The sequence below is a fragment of the Gopherus flavomarginatus genome, chromosome 5 (genome assembly GCF_025201925.1).
Source record: "Gopherus flavomarginatus isolate rGopFla2 chromosome 5, rGopFla2.mat.asm, whole genome shotgun sequence".
Taxonomy (NCBI): Eukaryota; Metazoa; Chordata; order Testudines; family Testudinidae; genus Gopherus; species Gopherus flavomarginatus.
The window spans coordinates 67,600,708-67,625,393 of record NC_066621.1 but is presented as its reverse complement, the minus strand read 5'-3'; the positions used below and the strand labels follow the sequence as shown (position 1 = coordinate 67,625,393).

Below are 24,686 nucleotides of genomic sequence, written 5' to 3'. Positions count from 1 at the left end.
AGTTTTATTTCCTGCTATCTCCTGTATAAAAACTCAGAGGGGTAGCCGTGTTAGTCTGGATCTGTAAAAGCAGCAAAGAATCCTGTGGCACCTTATAGACTAACAGACGTATTGGAGTCTATAAGGTGCCAAAGGATTCTTTGCTGCTTGCATAAAAACTGAATTTCAATCAGTTCTTGTCTTTGTCACCTCTTTGTAGAAAAACTTCTGAAGGGTCCAGTCCTATTGTGGGACTTGCACAGTGTGAGGCCCTGATATACTGACATCTAAAAAGAGGTGAAAGATTTCATAGTTCAACCTATTGCTCTCACAACTCCTACTTTAAAAACAAACTTCTCCAGTATTAATGCAGAATATCTGACATTTTGCTACGTAGATCTACTGAATGTGTAGTGTATTTAATAAATGTTAGTTATACCATAAAATGCATATAATTTGTATGATACTGTATTTCTCTATAGTAATAGTTATAACAGTGCACTACACTTCATCATGTGACACCTTGATTACTGCAACCTTCTACCTACATTCTGGCCTTGACTAGTGTGTAGAGTCCTTCACAGATACAAAATTTGTATCTGCATCCTATCCACAATCTGAAAAAACTGTCTGTGGATATTGCAGGGCTGTACCAAGCCCCTGACCCCCAGCCACCCCTTAGAGACCTCCTGCCCTGCCACCTGTTCCACACCTGCCATACTGCCTTCCCTGCTCTGGGCAGGGAAGCTACAATCTTGGACCCTCATATGCAGTACCACCCTCCCAATGGAGGGCTCGGACACCCTCATGCAGTCGTAGTGACCCAGCTGAGACAGACAGCAGTGACAACTATTCTCATGGTGCCCGCCATTGCCACCTGCTAGTTTAAAGTACAACACCTCTTTCAAAATGGTGCTTGTCTCACTACACAGGAGCACAGTGTGTGTCTACCCTTATGGGTATGTCTACTCTTCTGGGAGTTGTAGTTTACCTCCTCCAGCCGAGTAAGCTGGGGACTGCAACTCCCAGAATGTCCAGTGGGCTATTGCCACATATCACAGCCAACTGCTACGTGATTCAGAGAGCTGGGTTGAAGCCTGAGGGCTGGGTGACAGCCACTCTGTTTGTGTGTGCTGCAGACTCATGCACAGATACAAAATTTGTAACCACATCTGATCCATAATCCGCAAAAATGGTGGATATCCATGGGTTTGCAGGGCTCGACTGGTGTGACCTTTACCCTCCTCAAGTTCATTTAAAAGGCAGCTGCTAAGATAATTTTATTTACCCATCATTTTGATAACATCTTTTCCCCCTTTGAATCAATCCATTTGCTTCCTTTCTCTGCTACCTCAAATTCTTGTCTTTATCTTCAGGGCCTTTCACAGTTTAGCTCTGCCCTACTTACTGACTCTATTATCTCACAGTGTTGTCATCTTCTCCCTGGATTTCCTCATCAATGCCAGCATTGAAGATACTTTTCACCTATAGAACCTTCATGCTTTCTTCCATGCTGTCCTGTATGAATGGGTCATCCTCCTCAAAAGATTGATAAAGCTGCTACTCTATTCTTCAAATCCCTCCTAGATTCACTTCTACAGAATACTCCCAAATTATAATGGCTAGGCAGGTGATGTGCTAAGATTATTGCTACTGATCTGCTCATTTGTCTCCATTCACAAACAGCTACAACAAAATCTCTATACCTACAAATTGTGTACAAGGCTAGTCTATTAAAAAATCACCTTGAATTGCTGTTACCCTGTCCTCCTCCCTCCTCTCCTTCCTTCCCGCTCAACCCCTCTCTGCTTTTGTTTGTTTCTTCTTTTCATTACTACTTTCCTTTACATCTTTTCACAAATAGAATGTTAGTTCTTTGGAGAAAGGACTGTCTGCAGTATATGTCTGTACAGAGTCCAGCACAATGGGGACTCAACCTGGAGGCACTACTGTAATCCACATAATAAACAACAATAATAAGGAAGAGCCAATACATTCTATAATCCACAGAAGTGTATACAAACTGGGTATCTGAAATACGGTTTTATGTTAAAATTGTTTACTCTTGTAGTCTATAATAAAAAGGCAAGAAATACAAATTGCAATTACTAATTTATTTATTTTCTACATTTTTTCATTTTACCATAGTTATCTTCTGTAATTAAAAATGAAACAAAATAACATGTCTCTCAAACATGCATTTCAACCACTGAATGTTCCTTAGAGGACTGTCCTTTTGAAAACAGCTCTGCTATGTGATTAGTCTTGCAATTTTTATTCTGTCCTAGCTCAAACAAAACTGGAATAGAATACAATGGGAGTTTTGCCTGAGCTAGAACTAAGGACTTCAGGAATGTGTTTTCAGATAGTGATGGGCAGTACAGTAGGCAGAGATATCAGACATATTTAATGGTAATGGTCAGAGGCAATTAAGTAGATTTAACTGTTCTTTATACCAGAAAATACTACTTTTTTGAAGAAGAAACTACAACATAAAACAAATGTTAAACAAAAGTATGGTAGAATTCATTCTATACTTCCAAAGAAAATAAGTGCATCAAAGCCAATTAGCCCAATGCCCCCTTCCCACAAACACATGGGAATATACCCAATTATCTTGAAAAAAAGCCAATTAAAAATAAAATGAATAATCTGAGTACCAAAACTTCTATAATTCATTTGATGATTATATTTCTCCTGAAGCTGCTGTTAATGTAAACTGTGAAATACTGTCGATCTATCATGTTTATAAGCATCATAGACAACATACCCATTCCTCTGTTGTCTTTAAACGTTATATTGCAGTTTGCATTAACAAGTAATCAAAATGACATTAAACATGCCTATTTTTCTAATATAGGTCTTCAGATAACATTTTGAATCTTCAAAAAACTGAATATTCATTTTAGGTACATCAGGATAAACACAGTTAGTAACAGGGATTCTTTTCTTTATTGTGCCATTACAAAAAAAAAAGGAAAAAAAAAGAAAAAGAAAAAAAGGTGGTATGTTTATAGAATTAGAAATGTAGGGCTGGAGGGGAGCTCAAATGTAATGTGGGACTATGTCAAAAGATATGTCTACGGTTTCCCTCCATCTACTAGGTCAGTAACCCTGTCAAAGAAAGAAATTGAGTTAGTTTGGTATGATTTGTTCTTAACAAATCCATGTTGGCTCTTATCACCCTATTATTCTCTAGGTGCTTACATATTAATTGTTTAATAATTGGTTCCAGTATCTTTCCAGGTACTGAAGCACAGCTGACAGGTCTATATTCTCCTGAGTCCCCTTTGTGCCCCTTTTTAAAGACAGGTACTATGTTTGCCCTTCTCAAGTCCTCTGAAACTAGAGTGACCAGATGTCCCGATTTTATAGGGACAGCTCCTATTTTGGGGTCTTTTCCTTATATAGGCTCCTATTACCTCCCTCCTCCCCCCCATCCCGATTTTTCACACTTGCCATCTAGTCACCCCATCTAGAACTTTCCCATCCTTCATGATTCTTGAAGGTAATGGCTAACAGTTCAGAGATTCCTTTAGCTAGTTCCTGAAGTGCCGTAGAATGAATTTCATCAGGCCCTGCTGACTTTAATACATCTTACTCATGATTAACAGCAGTTCATTACATGGGTGTGCAGTATGTGAATGTGGACAGGAGTGGCTAAGAGAAAGGAGTTTCCCCCCCCGTTGCACAATCCACATAAGTTCCAGGCACAACTGGAGTCTTGGCACTCAGGGGATCAATGGGGTCTCTTCCATACTGTCCCAGAAGTGCATATTGTTGGTCTATGTATTGTTGGCCCTTAGAAAAAAAATCAAAATATAAGATCGTTTGTTTTACATTCTTTTGTAATTTTAAAATGGGTCAGGTCACAAATTGAATATGACCTATTACTGTGGCAACCCTGCAGGACTAGTTGGATTATAATGCTGGGTATATACGTTTGAGATGTCATTCTCAATCTAATGAAGAGTGAAAAGTTGCTGGTGAATAGGTTTGTCACCATGCATTCTTTTCCACTACACTTACTAATGTGGAACCTTTGAAGGCAAGAGCCAGGTTAAGAACCTTGATGTCCTTTTCAACCATGCCCAAGTGCCAGACTTTGTATGGAAATGTTTTTACTGGTTGTATAATTTCTGTAGGCAGTCCTTTTGATTACCTTTTTCTCCAGAGAATGAGGTTTGATTATTTTAAATCCCTCATAGTAGTCGCTTAAATTCTGTGCAGAATGCAACAGAACATCTGTTCACAGGACTGAGCACACTTATACTGATGTCTATCCTGCAATATTTATATTACCTGTCTATACAGGGTCTAATGTTGCACCAGCTGGACTCAGAAGGACTTCAACGATTGATTTCAATGGAAGCAGAAGTAATGTAGGCCAATAATTATAGAGTAATAGAATCACAGAATGTGAGACTGGAAGAACCTCAAGAAGTCATCTAGTCCATCCCTCTGAGCTGAGGCAGGACCAAGTATATCTAGAGCATCCCTGAGAGGTCTAACCTGTTCTCAAAAACCACCTATTGCAGAGATTCCACAACCTCCGCTGGAAACCTATTCCAATACTTAACTATACTTATAGTTAGAACATTTTTTCCTATGTAAACTAAATCTCCCTTGCTGCAGATTAAGCTGATTACTTCGGGGAACATGAAGAACAATTGATCATCATCCTCTTTATAAGAACCTAACATATTTGAAGACTGTTTTCAGCTCCCCCTCAGTCTTCTTTTCTCAAGATTAATCACACCTAGTTTTAACACTTTCCTCCTAGGGCAGGTTATCTAAGCTTTTTACCATTTTTATTGCTCTCCTCTGGACTCACTTCAGTTTGTCCACATCTTTCTTGAGCGGTAGCACCCAGAACTGGACACAGTACTCCAGCTGAGGCCTCACACGTGTGGAGTAGACAGGAACAATTATCACTTGTGTCATACATATGAAACTCCTGTTAATACACCCTTGAATGATACTAGCCTTGTTTTGCAACTGCATCATATCGTTGGCTCATATTGAATTTGTGATCCACTATAACTAGAGCTTTGTGTCTGTCACAGAGGTCACAGAAGTCACGGATTCTGCAGCGGCCAGTGTGCATGACCTCAGGGCTGTGCAAGCAGCAAGCTCTGGGGGCAGCTGCTCAGATGGCCCCAGGGACAGCCACACAAGCTGATGCTGGAGCAGCTCTGTGGACAGCTACTGGCTGCTGCTTGGGCTGTCCCGGGCAGTTGGTCCTGGGGACTGCCTGAGAAGCAGTCCCAGGCGCGGCTAGAGCAGGTTCCCCGAGCAACTGCTGCTTTGGCGGCTCCAGGCAGCGGTCCCCGTGGCAGCCGGAGCAACCACTGCTTTAGCAGCCTGACAGCTAGTGCTGCTGGCCGTCGGCCCCTTTCTGCAGCAGCGGCTCCCCAGGACACGCCCACCAGCAGTGGCTCCCACAGTAGGCCTCCCAGGGTGACCCCCGCAGCAGCCACCACCCAAAGATTTATTCAGGGCTATTTATAGTATAAGTCATGGACGGGTCACAGGCTGTGAATTTTTATTGCCCATGACCTGTCCAAGACTTTTACTAAAAATACTGTGACTAAATCGTAGCCTTAACTATATCCCCTAGATCCTTTTCAGCAGTACTACTGCCTAACCCAGGGTGGCCAACCTGTGGCCCCAGAGCCACATGCGGCTCTTCAGAAGTTAATACGTGTCTCCTTGTATAGGCACCAACTCCGGGGCTGGAGCTTCAGGCGCCAGCTTTACAATGTGCTCACTGCTCAACCCCTGGCTCTGCCACAAGCCCTGCTCCCACTCCACCCCTTCTTGCCCCCTCCTCTGAGCATACTGTGCCCTCGCTCATCCCCTTTCCCCCTCCCGCCCACCCCCCCAAGCCTCCTGCACACCACAAAACTGCTGATTGAGAGGTGTGGGTTGAGAGTGGGAGGCGCTGATCGGCGAGGCTGCAGGTGGGTGGAAGGCGCTGGGAGCGGAGGAGGAGGGGAGGAGCTGATGGGGTGCTGCTGATGTATTATTGTGGCTCTTTGGCAACCTCAGGCTCAGGTTGAATATATGAATATGGTAACACCTGTTTATAAAATACATCTTAAAACCAAAAAAATATATATGGTATATTTCTTTGAAAAGCTGTTCTCTATCTCAGAAACAGCCTAAATACTATTTAATGTTGTTGCTGTGTTAACAACAGGAGCATAAAACCCAAACAATTTCCCCTCAACATGTTTCCAAGTTTTTCATATACACGTTTTATATGTAATGAGCTATTATGTCCTTTTCTCAGTTCAAATTATCCCCCCTCTCCTTTTACACCATTTTGTACTTCATTGTGTGTAAATAAGAGATGCTCAATTAGCTACAGGTAAGAGAAATCTTGCACAAGTAACCTAAAATTTTCTACTTTTAGAGTGCTTGACTTTGCAACCTTAAAGTTCTTTTAACATAGATTTTTGTAATTAATTTTCTAAGATTTTAAATAGCAAACTGAAAAAACCCAGAAATTTAATTATGTAGAACTACACCGACCCCCATGTGGGTGAGCATCAGGATTGGAACCTTTAGGTCCAGTGCACAGATCTCTACTTTTTCAGCTAACATAGTAACTAGTGGCAATAGTGGGCTGTTATGCTCTATGTGGCCCAATCACTACAGATGAATAAGACATATATCGGTACTTTGCCAGTGGGTATCACAGCTATTTGTTGACAGGCAGAGGAACACTGAGACTCAGGAATCCAGGGTTCAATTCCAGATTCTGAAGAGTAGAATAGTATAGTGTTTATAAACCCTTCTGCCCCTACCCCCACCCTGTTCCTAACCCCCGCCCCATTCTACTCCTGCCCTGCTTCATCCTCCTGTCCCTAGCCGCTCTTGTCCTCAGCCCTTGCTCCCTTATTCTTATCTCTTTCCTTTAGCTTTTGCCCATTCCCCGTTTGTACCCTCCAGTCCCACCTCTTTCTGCTCCTATCATCTCTCCCAGACCCTACCTTGTTCCACACTGTGCTCCTATACCCCTCCTCCCAACTCTATCTTCCTCTGCTCCTTTCCTCCCCTTCCTCAGCTCATGTCCTTGTCTCATCTCTACTTCTATCCCCCTCTCTCCCACTACTGCCTTTGTCCCTATTATGCTTCTATCGCTAGCTGATGTTCTTTTTCCCTCTGCTCCTATATTATCTCCCTTCTGCTCCTGCCTCATTCCTTGTTCCCCATCTGCTTCTTAACCCTTTACATTTGAGTCAGGCTACATTCTCTATATCCTCCATGCTGCGTGGGTGCTAGCAGGAGGCATGGCGAGCACAAGAAAGACAATTTCCCTGATCTTAGCTGAGGTATCCCATGCCACAGTGGCTCCTGGCAGCTGGGAGGTGCAACCAGGGCTTTGGAGCGGAGCCTGGAGCTGGAGCAGCTCCGGAGCAGCGGAGCTGCAGGTTTTTGCCTGGAGCTGGAGTGGAGCCAGAGCACAGCTCCAAAGCCCTGAGTGCAACTGTAGGGAAAGCCCTGCTCATCCCCGTAATCATGGGATAGAGCATGCTCAGGCTCTCTGTTGAGATTCTTCATGCACAGTCTGTTTGCATGTAAGAGCTCTGTGGGGATGGAGCATACCCAATGCAGATAGAGTCTACAGAGAATTTAGCTGCCAATTCTGATGACCCTCTACTGAGTATGTGCAAACTGTGTTTTTTCAGAGGCTTATAACTTGGTAAAATTTGAGGATATTTTCTTGGGGGCTGCTAAAGGAACATCTCTAACACTGGAGCAACACCCCCGCCAAAACATGGAAGTGCTAGTGCTTCTCAATGAAATAACTATAAGATTTTTCAACATAGACAAAGTAACATATTTTACCTAATCTCATTCTTGGAAACAGCGGAACCATTTTAGTGGAAATTCCCTGCCCCTCCCCCCATCCCTCAAAAAACCTATAAGGTAGATACCCTAAGGTAGATACCCTAAATGGAAAATTTCAGCCCCAACAGTTAAAGAGATTTTTTAATGGAAAGTGATAAGCAACCTTAACTACAGTGGTTAACTACCATCTCTTCCTATAATAATATAAATTCTTTATGAGGTGGGAAACAATCTACTGAAGGTAAGACTACTGCACACAATCCCTACTGCCCAACACAACAATAGATTAAATTTAGTGCAGACAAGATTAAAATAATGCAAGTTCAAAATAACACTTTGAAGTACTCATACTAAGTGCCAGATTCAACTTATGCAGAGTTCAAATAAAACATCTGCCTAATATACATATTAAGATTGCCAAGCGATTAAAAAAATTAATTGTGATTAATCAAACTATTAATTTTAGAATACCATTTATTTAAATATTTTGTATGTTTTCTACATTTTCAAATATATTGATTTCAATTACAACACAGAATACAATGTGTACAGTGATCACTTTACATTTATTTTGGATTACAAGTATTTGCACTGTAAAAAACCAAAAGAAATAGTATTTTTCAATTCACCTAATATAAGTACTGTAGTGCAACCTCTCTTTCATGAAAGTTGAACTTACAAATATAGAATTATGTCCAAAAAACTGCCTTCAAAAATAAAACAATGTAAAATTTTAGAGCCTTCAAGTCCACAAAGTCCTACTTCTTGTTCAGCCAATCGCTAAGACAAACAAGTTTATTTACATTTGTAGGAGATAATGCTGCCCGCTTCTTGTTTACAATGTCACCTGAATGTGAGAACAGGCATTCACATGGCACTGTTGTCACCAGCGTCATAAGATATTTATATGACAGATGTGCTCAAGATTCACATGTCCCTTCATGCTTCAACCACCATTCCAGGGGACATGCATCCATGGTGATGACTGGTTCTTCTCAATAACAATCCAAAGCAGTGCGGACCAATGCATGTTTATTTTCATCATCTGAGTCAAATGCCACCAGCAGAAGGTTGATTTTCATTTTTGGTGGTTCGGGTTGTAGTTTCCACATTGGAGTGTTGCTCTTTTAAGACTTCTGAAAGCATGCTCCACAGCTCATCCCTCTCAGATTTTGGAAGGCACTTCAGATTCTTAAACCCTGTGTTGAGTGCTGTAGCTATCTTTAGAAATCTCACATTGGTACCTTCTTTGTGTTTTATCAAATCTGCAGCGTTCTTAAAGAGTTTTTAAAATAAACAAAATGCGCTGGGTCATCATCTGAGACTGCTATAACATGAAATATATGGCAGAATGCAGGTAAAACAGAGCAGGGGACATCTTCTTCCCCAAGGAGTTCAATCACAAATTTAATCAATGCAATTTTTTAAAATGATGTCATCAGCATGTATCAGAGGGATAGCCATGTTAGTCTGGATCTGTAAAAGCAGCAAAGAATCCTGTGGTACCTTATAGACTAACAGACATTTTGGAGCATGAGCTTTCGTGGGTGAATACCCACTTCGTCATCAGCATGGAAGCATGTCCTCTGGAATGCTGGCCAAAGCATGAAGGAACATCCAAATGTTCAGCATATCACCTTGTACCTTGCAATGCCAGCTACAAAAGTGCCATGCAATTGCCTGTTCTCACTTTCTGGTGACATTGTAAATAAGAAGAGGGCAATGTTATGTCCTGTAAATATAAATAAACTTGTTTGTCTTAGCGATACAAGAAGTAGGACTAAGTAGAGTTGTAGGCTCTGAAGTTTTACATTGTTTTTTTTTAGTGTAGTTATGTAACAAAAAAAAAATCTACATTTGTAATTTGCACTTTCATGACAAAGAGATTGCACCACAGTATTTGTATAAGGTGAACTGAAAAATACTATTTTTATAATAATTTTAACAGTGCAAATATTTGTAATAAAAATATACACTTTGATTTCAATTACAACACAGAATACAATATATGTGAAAATGTAGAAAAACATCCAAAATATGTAATATATTTCAATAGGTATTATATTGTTTAACAGTGCAATTAAAACTGCGATTAATCACAATTAATTTTTTGAATTAATCACATGAGTTAACTGCGCTTAATTGACAGCCCTAATTGATGGCATTCCTTCACTGTGAATACTGCAGTCAGATATGGTCATCCCATCTCAAAAAGGAAGTAGCAAAACAAAAAGGATCCTGACAAGGGAAATGAAAATTATAAGAGGCATGGAGAGATTTCCATATAAGGAGAAATTGAAAAGATAAGAAGTATCACGTTTACAGAGGAGGCAAATATGAGGTTATGTGTTAGAGTTATATAAAACAATGAATACTATAGAGATCATTCTCATCATAATACAAAATCAAGGAGACATTGTTACAAGTCATAATTAACACACGGAGCTCACATTACTAAGACAAAACGTTAAGCAAGATTTAAAAAAATGATTAGTTATTTAAATAAACAATGAAAACCATCAACCCTCATGCTTTAAGATAGAAGTCATCCTCTAACAGCTCGGGGTTAGGAAGAAATTTCCCCAAAGTCATGTTGCAAAATTATGCATCAGATGTTTTTACATCTCTCTCAGAAGTATCTATCCTCAGAAGCACCTTGAATGCAGTGTAGCGTAGTGGACTGAGCACCAGAAAGGGACTCTAGATACATTGATTCTATTCCTGGCCCTGTAACTGGCCTACTAGATAACCATGGGGAACTCATTTCACTGCCTTAGTTTCCCCATCTATAAAATGAGGATGATAATAATACTGAACTCCTTTGTAAAATGTTTTAAAATCTACTGATGACAAGTGCTATATAAGAGCTACATACTATTACTGGGAAGTGTCAGAGCCAAGGCAGCCTAACCCAACTAACAGAGGAAGTGGGTATTCACCCACGAAAGCTCATGCTCCAAAACGTCTGTTAGTCTATAAGGTGCCACAGGATTCTTTGCTGCTAACCCAACTAAATGAACCATAGATCTGAACTAGGGTGGCTATGTCAATTCTTATGTTCCTAAATTGAGCTAGATGAAGGCACAGAATAACAAATGTGCCATGACTCCGAATGTGTAACTTATATTAAAAAAAAAAAAGGACTATGGTGCTTGTACCATAGGGCAAAAAAACAAAAGTTTCTGATTAATATTTTCTGATGTGAGATAGACTGTGTTGGACCACATGCCAACTTAGTAACTTGGACTACATACCCCTGAAGTGGAGAAAGGGGAAGTGATAACCCGTCTTACACTTTGTACATTTCTCTATGAGATAACTGAGCCCTGGGAACGTGTCCTATATTTCTCCCTTTCCCACAATCTGAAACAGGATGTAGAGCCAAAAACCTACAGTAAGAGCATTAAGGTTGAAAAGTCAAGCACATACAAGTTAGGAAATGCCAGAGTTCAAGTTTCCTGTACAAACTTAATTTGGCACAGTCTTTAAATACATGATCACATACCACTTTTTCCGAAGGATGTCTGCCTCACTCGGTCCATGAGATGGACCTGCACGGGGGATGAACCAAAGTGGTGTAAGGGATGATGCAGGGGCTTGCAGAAAGAGTAAGCATGGTCTTGCGGTTAAAGCAGATAAATGCCCCTTGGAGAATTGGATTCTATCATTGCCTGTGCCACAGACTCCCTATGTGATACAGGGCAAACCACAGAAACTGAAATTTTCACAAGTGGTTATTGTGTGTTATCAATTTTCTGGGTAACCAACCTGGGACATCTATTTGCAGAAATGCCGAGTACTCACAGTTACAGCTGAGGTCAAGGTGAGCTCTGCATTGAACATATAAAATGCTAAAACACTAAGTATTCTATAAAATTAGACCCTAGTATTCTCAAATTGGGTCCCTAAGGTGCATGAACAATCGCAATACTGGTATTTCCTAACCTTTGAGTGCTTGATTTTGCAAATCAATGTTCTTTAATTTTTTTTTAACATAATACATTATAATAGGTAACTACTGAAATGGCTCAAAATTACTTCCTATGCTCAAACATAAACTAGAGACTTCTTATGGAAAAAAATGCATAGATAGTTTAGCTAAATAAAGACAAAAACTAAGTCATGCAATCATTCAAATGATTATATCTCACTGAATTTTCCTGTTTGCTCTTACTTCACCTGCATCACATTCGACAAGGTAATAATTTATGATAATCATATGAAAATATACAATTAATACTCATCACCTCTCATTTCTCATCACTTTAGATGATCAGTAATGCAGAGTGAAAATGCTGTCAGATTTCTAATTGCTTTGTAATGGGCCTGAAACAGGGAAATCATTTAAGACAAACAATCTGTCACTTGTCTGTTACCTTAACTATCTATCACTATAAAAGAAAACTCATTAAAGAAATTGCTAATGAGCTACAAAAGACTGTACTGAATGTGTCCCGCTGTACACTTTTCAAGAATACTGTAAATCACTTAAATAATTCCCAAGACATTTTCAATCATTTTTGGGGAGATTTATTGGAAAACATATTTTGGGGGCATTTTTTAAAAGCTACTTGTTCTCATCATCATGACATTTATTCTATCATATAACAAATCTCCTTGGAGACAAACTTCATTTTTCTTTATGCCAGTGATAAATTTGAGCCAATTAAAGCCAATTTTTGAGGGTCTGATCACCCACAACCTTGATTTATTATGTTCTCTTTTTAAAAAAAGCAAAACAAACAAAAAATTCCACCTTGCATTAATCCATTTAAAGTTTTGAAAATCCTACACCTTCCAAGGGTTTTCTGCAGCCTGATGAACAACCCTCACTTAATCTTGGCATACTCACTGATCAAACTTTATGCAATACCGATTACAAATAGTTGTCTATTGTGGTAGACAAAAGAGTCATTTTCAGGAGAGGGAAATCAGGATTCAGCACTTCCAATATGAACTGTTTGACTGAACTGTCTACTACAGATGTAATGGAAAAGCCAGTTCGGGAAAAATCCTGCTCCCCTTACTCAGAAAAGAACAGTCACATTGAAAGCAGTAGGCCAGAAATCCCAGTGGTGAGACTAATACTGAAATCCTACAAGCAGTTCTGGCATCCATATTTTAAAAAGAATGTTGAGAAATTAGAGCGAGTGCAGAAAAGAGCTACAACAATTATTTAAGGTCTGGCAAAATGCCTTAGAGAGTCTTAGAGAGAAGTGCTCAGTCATATTGAAAAGAAGACTGAGAGGTGACTTGATTACAGAATATCATAGGGAGAAAATACCAGGTACTAAAGTGCTCATTAATCAAGTGGAGAAAGGCATAACAAGAACCAATGGCTGAAAGTTCAAGACAGACAAATTCAAATTCAAATATACAGACTTTTAACAGCAAGGGTGATTAACCATTTGAACAAACTATGAAGGGAAGTGGTGGATTCTCCATCTCTTGATGTGTTCAAATCAAGATTGGATGCCTTTACTGAAGACATGCTTTAGTCAAACACAAGTTATTAGTTCAATATGGGGTAACGGAGAAATGTAATGACGTGTGATATACAGGAGGTCAGATTAGGATTTAAAACTCTATGAATCTATTAATCCTGCTCATTCTGAAGTCAATGGGACTGCCTGGATGAGTGGAGAGCAGGATATGGCTTTACATCAGTAAATAATAATTTAAATAAATATGAAAAGATTTTGGCTTATAGGTCAAGAATCAGGAAAACAACCCTATTAAGGACTGTACTAAATCATATGCATAAAGTTAAGCACGTGCTCACTTGAACAGGGATGGACACACTTAAGTGCTTTCCGTAATTTGGGCCACAGGAATGAAATACACTTTTTAGCTCTTCAGCTATAAAAATTTTCTATCAAATTTCTAAGTCCTCAAATCATACATATTTTATTTCCTCCTTGTCTTGAGAGCCTTTTTGTACAGGGTCGTAAATAATCCAGAGTCTCTATATTTCAGAAAGATCTATCTTTTCATATTTTGTACAACCAATGCTGTTCCTTTACATGTATTCTTTATCTGTATTCTTGCTATTCCTTTTTATGCACATATACAACAAATATAAAACCAACACAAACAAAATTACAAAAACAAAAATAATCTAATAACCCTAAATGGCAGTTTACAAAACACAGGCTATTTACCAAAGATACAAATGTAGGGATACTTGGAATATTTTAGAACTCTCATCATGTTGTGAAGAATGTAAATGAAAAGGGCAAACTACATCGTTTATACGTATCTTTCATTGGCCAAATAAAACACAAACTTTGAATTCAATTAATTTCAGCATCTTGAGTAAATTGCAAACCCCTAGCCTTCAAAGATATTCTATTACTCTTCTATCACAATGCAGCATGACAAAAAGTTACAATCTTCAATAAAATCTCTCTATTAAAAATATTAATTGTTTGAACCAAAAAATATTAACACAATTCCAGCATGGATCTGGATTATTCTATATTAACTCAAACTACTTATCCTTACCAGATAGCAATTTCTAACAATACCTCAGTCTATAATGGCAGGTCATTTAACAAAACAATTGTTTAATTTTCTCCCATATCATGCTCTTTTACAATAACTAATGATAACCATTAAAAAAATCTACAATATATTTTTAATAAAATATATATTACTTTCCATGGCCCAGATCATGCTGTCCTGTCCACACCTACAGAATGGGGTTCCCATAGAGGAAGTCTCCATAAGGTTCCCTTCACAGAGATCATTAGAGGCCCAGGCCCTGTGCTTTGCCAGTGTTGCCAATGTGTGCAATTTTATTAGAAGTCTTATGATAGTCAAAGCCCCAGCTCCTGGAAAAAAGTGATTACATGAGAATTTATGCTTTTATGTTTAAAAAAGTAAGTTTCTAACCCTCATGATTGAGAAGTAAAACTATGAAATATGACCCAAGTTCAACCTTCAGGCTCAAAAAAACCCTGGATGGCTAATAAACAGAATGCAATTTCTTTAACATCTCACGATTTTTAAGCCAATTTCATACTGTTGGGGGGCCTGATTCATCAGTTTTGAATGTTTGTGGTGGCAATACTGCTTTGCACCACTGCTAGCAAACCTCTGGTTGTGAATGACATAGGCTAGGAGAATTCCAGACAAACAATTCCAGTTTGTTTTATCTTTTCTGGCTTATTTCCATGATGTGCATTCCCCCAAATCCTGTCCACTTCTCCTAGGCCCTCCCACAGTGCAGACCCTGCATGGTCCAGAAGGAAGGATTGTGCTGTGGAGGAAGTTCCTCCTTGTTGCCATGCTTTTATAAGAGAGTCAAGGGCCCAGATCCTCGTAAGATCCCAATTCCCATTGAAATCAATGGGAGTTAGGTGCCTAAATACTCTCGAGTATCTGGGCCATGGTTCTTCCTTAGAAAATCTGGATGCTTGTTTCTAGCTGGTTTAACAGGGAGGAGGGTCCAGTCAAAGATGTTTTTATTAGGAAGTCACTGTTTTAGAAGAACAAAAGGTAGGCATGCTCTGAAGCTATTCAAAATCCAGATGGTGGTACTACCCAGTTTATCCTTTTTTATCCAGCGGTTTGCATACTCACCTGGGATGTGGGAAACCCAGATTCAAGTCCCCAGTCTGCCTGGTAGGAAGAAGATATTCTGATGTGGGGCTTCCTGAATATCTCCTCTTGAACCATGGATAAATACTTTAAAGAGTCACTGGGTAACAGAGCATAAGAGTGAGAATGACTCTGTAGCCTGATGGTTAGGGCATCCAGCTGGGAGGTAGAATACCCAGAGTACAGTCCTCCTGTTCCAATGACTCATTATTATTTATATACAGTGGAACAATTTCAACACCAGAGATTTAGGGAGGCCTTCATTATAATATTCCACAGCTCAGTGATCAGAGACTGCTACGGGGTGAGAGACCCCTGTTCAAATCCTTTTTTCCCCATCAGGATGTGGGAGACCCCAAGTCTCCCACATCCCAGATAAGCATGCTAACCACTGGACTGAAAGTTATAAGGTGGGCACTAGCAGTACCAGAACCTCCTCCTCCAGCTGTTTTATGTGGAGTGAGGCCAGTTAACTCGTTCTCACAAGGAATAGCATAGGTGCCTAAGATGCCTGACTGTAGAAGAGGGGTTCCCGATTGTGGATTGCTAGCAAAGACAGGTGCCTTCCTGCAACCCAGACTTAGGTGCCTAACTGTGTAAGAGGGGCAAGGCTTAGCACAAACCCCTCTCATCAGCATCTCACATGGGATAAGTGGCACCCTGCCTAGCATGATGATTTTTGTGGATCACATTCTTAGGCAACTATCTCTCACCATTCATTGTAAAGGATGCCTAACTCAGGCATTGTACATCCCATTGTTATACCAATGATTTTCTAGGCTCCAAAAAATTAAAAATCTAAATTCCATAGACTGTCAATGAGATTTTAGCTCCTAATTGCCTAAATACCTTTTGAAAATGAAATTTAGGCTCCTAGCTCAGTTAGGCATTGAAACACAGAGCCCACCAACATCTAAATACCTTTAGAAATTTAGGACTAAGTCCCTTTTTGGATCAGAGCCTTTGATCTTACACACAGATCATGTGGATGGATGCTTATGTTTGTGTAGAGTGCTACTGACTTGAATGTGCAAATCCAATTTAAGGGTTGGGGTCTATCAGAGCAATTAAATGAGCAGAACAATAGATTTGAATGTGTAAAAAAAGACATAAGAAAGAATCCCAAAAGAGATGGTGAGAACAATATGCATATTAAAAGGTCCAGAGCTGAGAAAACTTTAGCGTGCCCCTCTTTACGTAGTTTTTATAATTTGTAGTTGTTACAAAGATTGTTACAGAATCAAATAGCCTATTTTTGTTTCAATTATTTGACAGACAGTTGAAAGTGCAGAGGAGTGAGAGTAAGGCCCCTATCCTACAACTTGTTCTATCCATTCAAAATCTCATTGACATCTGAGTTCAACAGATATTTTGTTATGCTTATAATGCATTTACTCCCTCTCATTTTGAAATAAAGTGCACATGGGTTAACAGAATTGTACAGCAGAATGTAAAGTTGCATTTTTTTAAATTAATTTTTAGGCCTCAGAGCTGGGAGGAAAACCCTCCAAAGGTGCGCTAAATACAAAGTGATGTAATGGTGTCTTCTTAAGTCTGCAAACACACAGACTATAACAGAGGCTCTACTTGCACAATCCTACAACCTGCTTAGTGCCCTCCACTTCCATTGTAGCAAATGTAGTTTGAGATTGCTCAGAATTACAGGATATATGTACACTATATGATACACACTATATGATAGTGTACAGCTCTTTTCAATTGGGTATTATCTCAGAAATCTAAATAATGATAATTTAATTATTTCATTGTTGATTATTTTCTTAAAAAGACCAAGCAAATGTGATTATATTATAATAGTTTTTGGATACAGTGGTTGGATACTGGGATGTGGGCAATAAGGAATATGGTTCAAATTCCCCAACAACTGTTCAAGCCCCCCAACATTTTCATAAATGTTCAACTCTCCCTTCAAGGAACAGAGGAAAATCAGAGATTAATTTCCCATTGTCAAAAACTTCAACTGCCTTCTGTGTGTCAAAAACTTAAATCACTTCCCAAACCCACATGGGTGCTAAAAGCTCAAACTGTTCCCTGCCCAACAGTCAAAATCCAATGCTTCCTAACAACAGCTTCTATAATGCAATTATGCACTGTTAATAAAAAAGTTAACATAATTCAAAAAGGTGGGAGAACAAGAAATAACAACAGAGTGGATTGCACTATTTATTTTCATGCTTAATTACATTAAAATCCCAAATACCCTATTTTTAATTTGACTAGAACTTCATGGAAATCAGCAATACAGTGTCATTGAAACTAGGGACCTTGCAGCAAAATGTAAACCTATTTTGCCTCACAGTCTGCATGTCCTCTTCTGTAACCCCTGAAATAATAATATTTTAAAAATCTACAAAAAATAATGACTTGGTTTTTACTAAATGTAAAAGTACCACATTTCTTCCTGAATTAATACATAATGAAAGGCATCTATTTTACACTTTATTTTCTGTAATAATATATTAAATAAAATATGATGAATAAATTTATTATTTAGACAACAAGCTCTCGTAATTTCTGTCTAAAGTCTGTGAGATTATGCTCATCTGGGTTTGAACTATATTTAGGCTTCAATTCTGCAGTGAATTCCATACGGGCGAACCCTATGTGAAACAGATTGCAGGATTGGGGCCTGAAGGCTCAGTCCTGCAAACTGATCTATACACCTTGATGGACTGAATTTAACTGATCTTTGTGCAGGGACAGCAATGTACCACAGGAGACCACATTTGCAGGATCTAGCCGTAAGAGAGAAATACCTTGTCTTGCATGAATAGGCTATCCAGATATTTTAACTATATTTACAGTATAATTCTTCTCTGAAAAGTGACTGTAAATTAACTCACGCTTAATAAAAGATACAGAGACTTAAGTGAAAAAATAATGTTTACTTTTTTTACTCCTGTTAACTCTGCAAAAACCAACACTGCTCTAAGAGAGGGATCCGAATTCTCTTGTGACTCATGCCTCATCAAAATAATTGTTTCCTAAATTGCATTTGCAGGGCATTTCTGCCTTGTGTACTGCATTTCAAGTCTTTATTACATGGCCAGTTTTACTCTTTATTACACAGGTATAGAAAAGGACAGAATTTTACCGCACAGAAGCCTTTTTACAATACCTAAGACAGAAGGAACTCACCTTGATTCTTAGTTCTGGAATGAACTTGCAGGTCAGATGATAGCTATTTTCCCCATGTAACTGTAAAGCTACTTGCATCTATACTGTCTGCATTACATTATCTGACTATTGCAAGACGGCACTGTCTTTGGTGTGCTGACAATCTAACTAACCCCCATTAATGGTCACAGGACAACCCCAATGGCCATATTGCCAGCTCTTCACAATACCTCTCCGTTGCACAATGGCAGCACAGCCTGGCTTAGAATAATAGAAATGTAGAATGGGAAGGGACTTCAAGAAGTCATCTAGTCTAACCCCTGTGCTGAAGCAGGATGAAGTACACCTAAACCACCCCTGACAGGTGTCTGTCCAATCTGTTCTTAAAAACCTCCAGTGATGGGGATTCCACAACCTCCCAAGGTAAGTTGTTCCAGTGCTTAACTGGCCTTATAATTACTTTTCCCCCTAATATTTAAGTAAATCTCCCCTGCTGCAAACTAAACTGACCAATTCTGGTCCTACTCTCGGAGGTCATTTAACAATCTTTTACATATTTGAAGACCGTTATCACATCCTGCCTTAGCCTTCTTTTTTTAGACTAAACATGCCCAGTTTTTTCAACTTTTTCTCATAGGCCATGCTTTCTAAACACATTATTCTTTAATTTTTTGCTCTCCTCTGGACTCTCTCCAATTTGTTCAAATCTTTCTTAGTGTGATACCCAAAATTGGCAACAATATGGGGGTTAACCTACGAACACGTTGTTGAAAGAATGATCAAAAAAAGAAAGCAGAATGCAAACTCAAACAAACTGCGTGAACTGAATTTGTTTGGATTAATATGAGGAAAGGTCTATGAATGATCAAAACTTGTGTTGATTTTCATTTACTTTAAATGAGGATGCCATCTCCTTTTCGATATTTACTTTCTAAGAAATACTTGCTACCTTGCTCAGCTGAGAGAATGGCAGTAAGCACTGAGTTGGGCCAGGAGACTGGAGCATCATCACCATCACAGCTGCCATTACAAACTGGGGCTCAGGGATTTACCACTGAGGCACATGCATCTTTTTTCTGATACTAAAAGATGTTCCTATCAGCACAGATAGGGAGAGGGTACCAGAAGATATCACCGTTTTCATGGCCATATGGTGAGCAATTCATTAAATCTGACTCTGAGGATCCTGCTCCCTCAATCCCAATCCTCTGTCTTCATTGCCATCCCTACTTCATTCCTTCTACCTCTCTTTTTGCTTTTGTCTAATAAGAATCTGGCTGAGCCAGCAGGGCCCAACCTTCTAATCTAAAATCTAATCTTGCAGCACTTTAGTATGGTGGCTTGGCTGAGAGATCAGGCACCCTCTGGCTTAGTAAAAAGATCTACCATCCAGAGGGAACTGGGATGGGGCAGTATTTAAAGTATATGAGGGGAAGGGTCATGAGGAGTTGCACACCTAGAAAAAATCAAAATTTTATATCGAGTTGGGTCACTGAGGGGTGAATTTTAAGCACGTTTTTAATGACAGCGGCTACTTCCAGATGATAGATTAACAGAACTGTAGGACTGGAAAGTACTTCAAGAGATCATCTAGTTCAGTGGCTCTCAACCTTTCCAGACTACTGTACCCCTTTCAGGAGTCTGATTTGTCTTACATATCCCTAAGTTAAACCTCACTTAAAAACTACTTGCTTACAAAATCAGATATAAAAATACAAAAGTGTCACAGCACACTATTACTGAAAAATTTCTTACTTTCTGATTTTATTATATAATTATTAAATAAATCAATTGGAATATAAATATTCTACTTACATTTCAGTGTATAGTATAGAGTAGGATAAAAAAGTCATTGTCTCTATGAAATTTTAGTTTGCACTAGTGCTTTTTATGTAGCCTGTTGTAAAACTAGGCAAATGTGTAGACAAGTTGATGTGCCCCCTGGAAGACCGCTGCATACCCTGAGGGGTACATGGACCCCTGGTTGAGGACCACTGATCTAGTCCAGCCCCCTTGCACTGAGGCAGGACCCTTCCCTAACAGTTGTACGTTCACCCTGTTCTTAAAAACTTCAATAAAGGGGATTCCACAATCTCCCTTGGAAGCCTATTCCAGAGCCTAACTACCCTTATAGTTAGAAAGTATATCCTAATAGCTAACCTAAATCTACAATACTGCTCCCATTACTACTTCTCCTACCTTGAGGTATGATCGCCTTTATAACAGCCCATAACATAGTTGAAGACTGTAATCAGTCTTCTTTTATCAAGACTAACCGTGCCCAGTATTTTTTTAAATCGCATAGGTCAAGGTTTTCTACTTTCTAATCACTTTTGTTCCTGTCTTTTAGATGCTCTCCAATTTGTCCTCATCTCAAAGTGTGGGTCCCAGACTTGAACACAGTACTGGTGCCTCGCTACTGCAATAGAGCAGGACAATTACCTCCTGTGTCTTACCTATGACACTCTTGTTAATACACTCTAGAATGATATTAGCCTTTTTCTCCACTGCATCACACTGTTGACTCCTATTCAATTTGTGATCCATTATAACTCCCAGATTGCCTACACAATTATTCCCCATCGTGTAGTTGCACAGTTGATTTTTCCTTCCCAAGTGAAGTACTTTGCACTTATCTTTATTGAATTTCACCTGGCCAGACCTGTCGGTATGATATTTCCCCCCCTCCCACACACAGTTTTCAGAACACTTTAAGCAGAGGGGGTGTGGGGGATGAGTTGCTCTCTAGGGACTGGCTGGGGTAGGCTGGCCGGGAAGTGGGGGCGGGGGGAGCTCTGGCTACGGGAAGAGGTAACTTTCTGGGGAAGGAAGAGGGTTTTAGGTCAAGTGCCCCCGGGTGTGGGACCCACAGGAGTCTGCGTCCGCCATGAATTGGGGCGGTGGAGGGTGTTGAGCCGCGGGGTTTTGGGCTCTGGTCGCACTTGGGGACCGGTGTCCGTGGGGGTAGCCAGACAGTTGGACAGGAGAGTTGTGGCCGCCCCAGATTTCGGCGGCCCGAAGGAGTGTTGGGGGGTCTCCGGCCGCCCCGCTGTGGACGGGGGTCCCAGTTACTTACTGGGCGTTGCAGCCGTTCTGGCGGATCTGAAGCGCCCTCTGTCGCCATGGAGACAGCGTCAGCCCAGGCAGGGCTCCACTTCCGGTTGGTGCTTTCGCCACTAGTGCCCGGTCGGAAACAGCTCCTCGGCGGCGCTGGGGTTCTAATACCGCCCTCACAGCCGTCGCGCCCTGCCCGAGGTGCCGGGCTCTCGTCCCGGCCCGACTGAGAGCAGCGTGTTTCTTTCGGAGGCTAGCGCTGGGGCACCAGGCTGTCCCGTGTGGAAGCTGCCGCCGCCTGAAGTCGCGCTTCTGGCCAGGTTGGCGCCGCCGCGGAGGTAAGACGGGGGGTGGCCGTACCTCACCCTGTCTCGCGCCCCTCGGGGCAGCGGCGCTGGGCTCAGACCCGCCCGACAAGGGACTAGAGACCTGCGTGTTTGAAACCCCGGGGCTGCTGCAGGTTTGGCGCCAGGCTCGGCTCGGGACTCCCTGGTGCTCACCCGCGTTCCAGCTAGTGCTGAGCAGGCAGCTGAACTTTTAACTTGGGTTACCTGGAAACCTGCAAGGGCCTTGTCTGCGCGGGGGTGAAGGTGGGGAGTATTCAGCGGTAACTACTGCGCTGTACGTGCAGACAAGGCCTGGAGTTGTACCGGGCTGTATTAAACACAGGATACAGTACTCACGCTTCTTCCCTAGGGAAGACAAAGGGCGTGACTTAGTCTGAAATAACTTTGTGTGGATGCTCTTGTGTTTTCTGAGTGCCTTGTTCCCTTTTGGTTTATGTATTTTATTTGGCTCCTGGATTGCTAGGGTTGCCAATTTTTTGGTTGGGAGTATTCCTGGGGGTTTACATGACATAATAGTTAAATAAAAAGTAATCTTTAATTCCTGGAGGCTCCAGGACAATCCTGGAGTGTTGGCAACTCTCTGAATAGCACTAGCTGTAAATCAGTGGTTCTCACACTGTGGGTTGGAATCCCAAAGTGGGTCACCAGGGCTGGCTTAGACTTGCTGAGCCTAGGTCATCAGCCCTGGCTTGCAGGACTCAAGTTATAGTCTCCCCCACCCCCTTCCTGGGGCTGAAGCCCTTGGCTTCAGCTTTGGCTCAAGGGCTTGGGTGGGATTAGACTTCTGTCTCCCCTCCTGGGGTTGTGTAGTAATTTTTATTGTCAGAAGGGGGTCACGGTGCAGTGAAGTTGAGATTTTGCTACCCACACACTTTATTTCTTGTCTGCATTAGACTCTGCAATATGTGCCAAAGCATGATTCGTTATTTCAAGTGTAGCTGCACCCTTAGCTCGGGGCAAAGACATTTTCAGCTCATGTTATGCTATAGAGGAGAAATTAGATCTGTTTCTTGCACAAAAGCGGAAGGGGTTGCTTGTATCTGTGCTCCAGCTTGAAAAACGTTTTCAAGGGATCCTTCAAGGTGATAGGTGCTATGTAAAAGAAAGAGATTTTTCCCATGATATACAACTTTCCCTAAAAGAGCCAGCAATCTCACTCTCTAAATATATGTTATTTTTTATGGTACCTTCCCAGAAGTTTGTTTTTAACTTGTTTCTTCCCTTCCATGTTAAGAAAATTTTGAGTGCTCAAATTTAGTGGCTGTGATCGGAAGATGTTTCTGAAAAATGGTATAATTATGGGTGGTCCTGTAAAATATTTGTGTTTTACCACAGAGCTGAGATCTCACTTAGTTGAAAGATTCCTGACTGTGATCCCAATCTTGCAGTTAGTTCCATATGAATGCCTGTGCTGGCAATGAGTTGGTTGTAAACTTGGGTCCTAAATGTATTTAGACGTCTAACTATAACTTTTTTACTCATTATCATTAAAATTAAGTTTTAATATTTGATGTTTCCTTTAAAGGCATCAACCTGAAATTTGAGCCAGTTTTAAAAAAATAGTTAAATATACTTTTAGGAACCATATCTGTTCAAGAATCCCATTGCTATTTTTTCGCATTTTACAAGCACATTTTTCTATATTTTTAAAATAAATATTTAACAGTTGTTCTGTGAAAATGCTACATAACCAGAAAGGGTAATTATGATCCTGGCCCTACAATGTGATGCACATGGGCTGACTTGTCATCATGGATCTCATTGCTGGATTGAGGTTTAATTGCCTACATGTGCAATACAATGCACAAAATAAACTGAAAAATTTTTGTTCTCTAATCTTTTAAGTATGGCTTGCTATAGCATAGCAAGTATATGTTACTTGTAAAAATTGTAGGTTAAAAATAATTCAGACAGAAGTAAATTCAGGACCTTTTTAAATTTTGCAAAATAATCCTTAGGTATTAACCTAAGTGAATTACTAGTAGCAATAGGAAATGGCATTGGTTGGGTGAGGAACAACCTTTGTAATTGTAGAATTATGAAAATGATTGACTGTATTTTTGACTATTACAGGTATTTTTGTATGTTAACTCAAAGGAGAAATGTTTGAATTGAATTCTCACATATTGAATGGGAGGCTGCTTCATGATTTAAAAAAAGCAAAAGTGAAATGTAAAACTACTGATTTAAAAGGAAAATGTTTGTATAACTTAAATAGCAATGATGCTACCAAAAACAGCTAAAGGATTTTTTTAAAGACTTTTGTAATGTTCTTGTCACAGAACTAAATGTGCTTTTGACTTGAGTAGTTGAACAATTTGAAACGATATATTGTGTTTTCCTGTCAGTTTTCCTATATTCTACTTAGAAATGGAGTTAAAACAGCATAAACAAGTTAAATCAATCCAAATTTCAGAAATATGTATCTAATCTGTTAGTTGTTTAAATTGTTGAGATTATAATGTGAGATTCTATGTTCCATTGTGCAGCAGAGGGGAACAAAATGGCAGAAATAATACTGGGGAAAGGCGGAAGACATATTGACCATGTGATATGTTGCACATTTAATTCTCACACCAGACCACTTACACTCCCCCTACATTTCTGTAGCAAAAAGGTCAGTATGAGGAAGTTAAAAATGGTGGAACAACAGAAAGGGAAGGAGATAGGAAATGTACAAGGCATGATTCCCTTAGAAACAGAATA

At 40.1% G+C, this 24,686-nt stretch overlaps 2 protein-coding genes across 18 annotated transcripts in view; one reads left to right on the top strand and one right to left on the bottom strand.

Annotated features, from left to right (window-relative positions):
• Positions 1–21,788, bottom strand: part of DCDC1 (doublecortin domain containing 1) — a 414,877-nt gene extending 393,089 nt beyond the window's left edge. For all 9 annotated transcript variants that reach the window (XR_007774648.1, XR_007774649.1, XM_050954983.1 and 6 more), the window contains exon 1: positions 21,656–21,788. Coding sequence is in view for 7 of the 9 variants with exons in the window: in XM_050954983.1 (XP_050810940.1) it covers positions 21,656–21,703 (48 nt within the window). In the remaining 2 variants the exon portion in view is untranslated. The remainder of the gene's footprint in view (positions 1–21,655) is intronic.
• Positions 21,789–21,809: 21 nt separating this feature from the next.
• The window catches only part of DNAJC24 (DnaJ heat shock protein family (Hsp40) member C24), an 87,323-nt gene continuing 84,446 nt past the window's right edge, over positions 21,810–24,686 (top strand). For 4 of the 9 annotated variants that reach the window (XM_050955190.1, XM_050955183.1, XM_050955191.1 and 1 more), the window contains exon 1: positions 21,810–21,971. The gene's annotated coding sequence lies outside the window, so the exon portion shown is untranslated. The other 5 variants (XM_050955185.1, XM_050955189.1, XM_050955186.1 and 2 more) reach the window with 5 other exon arrangements.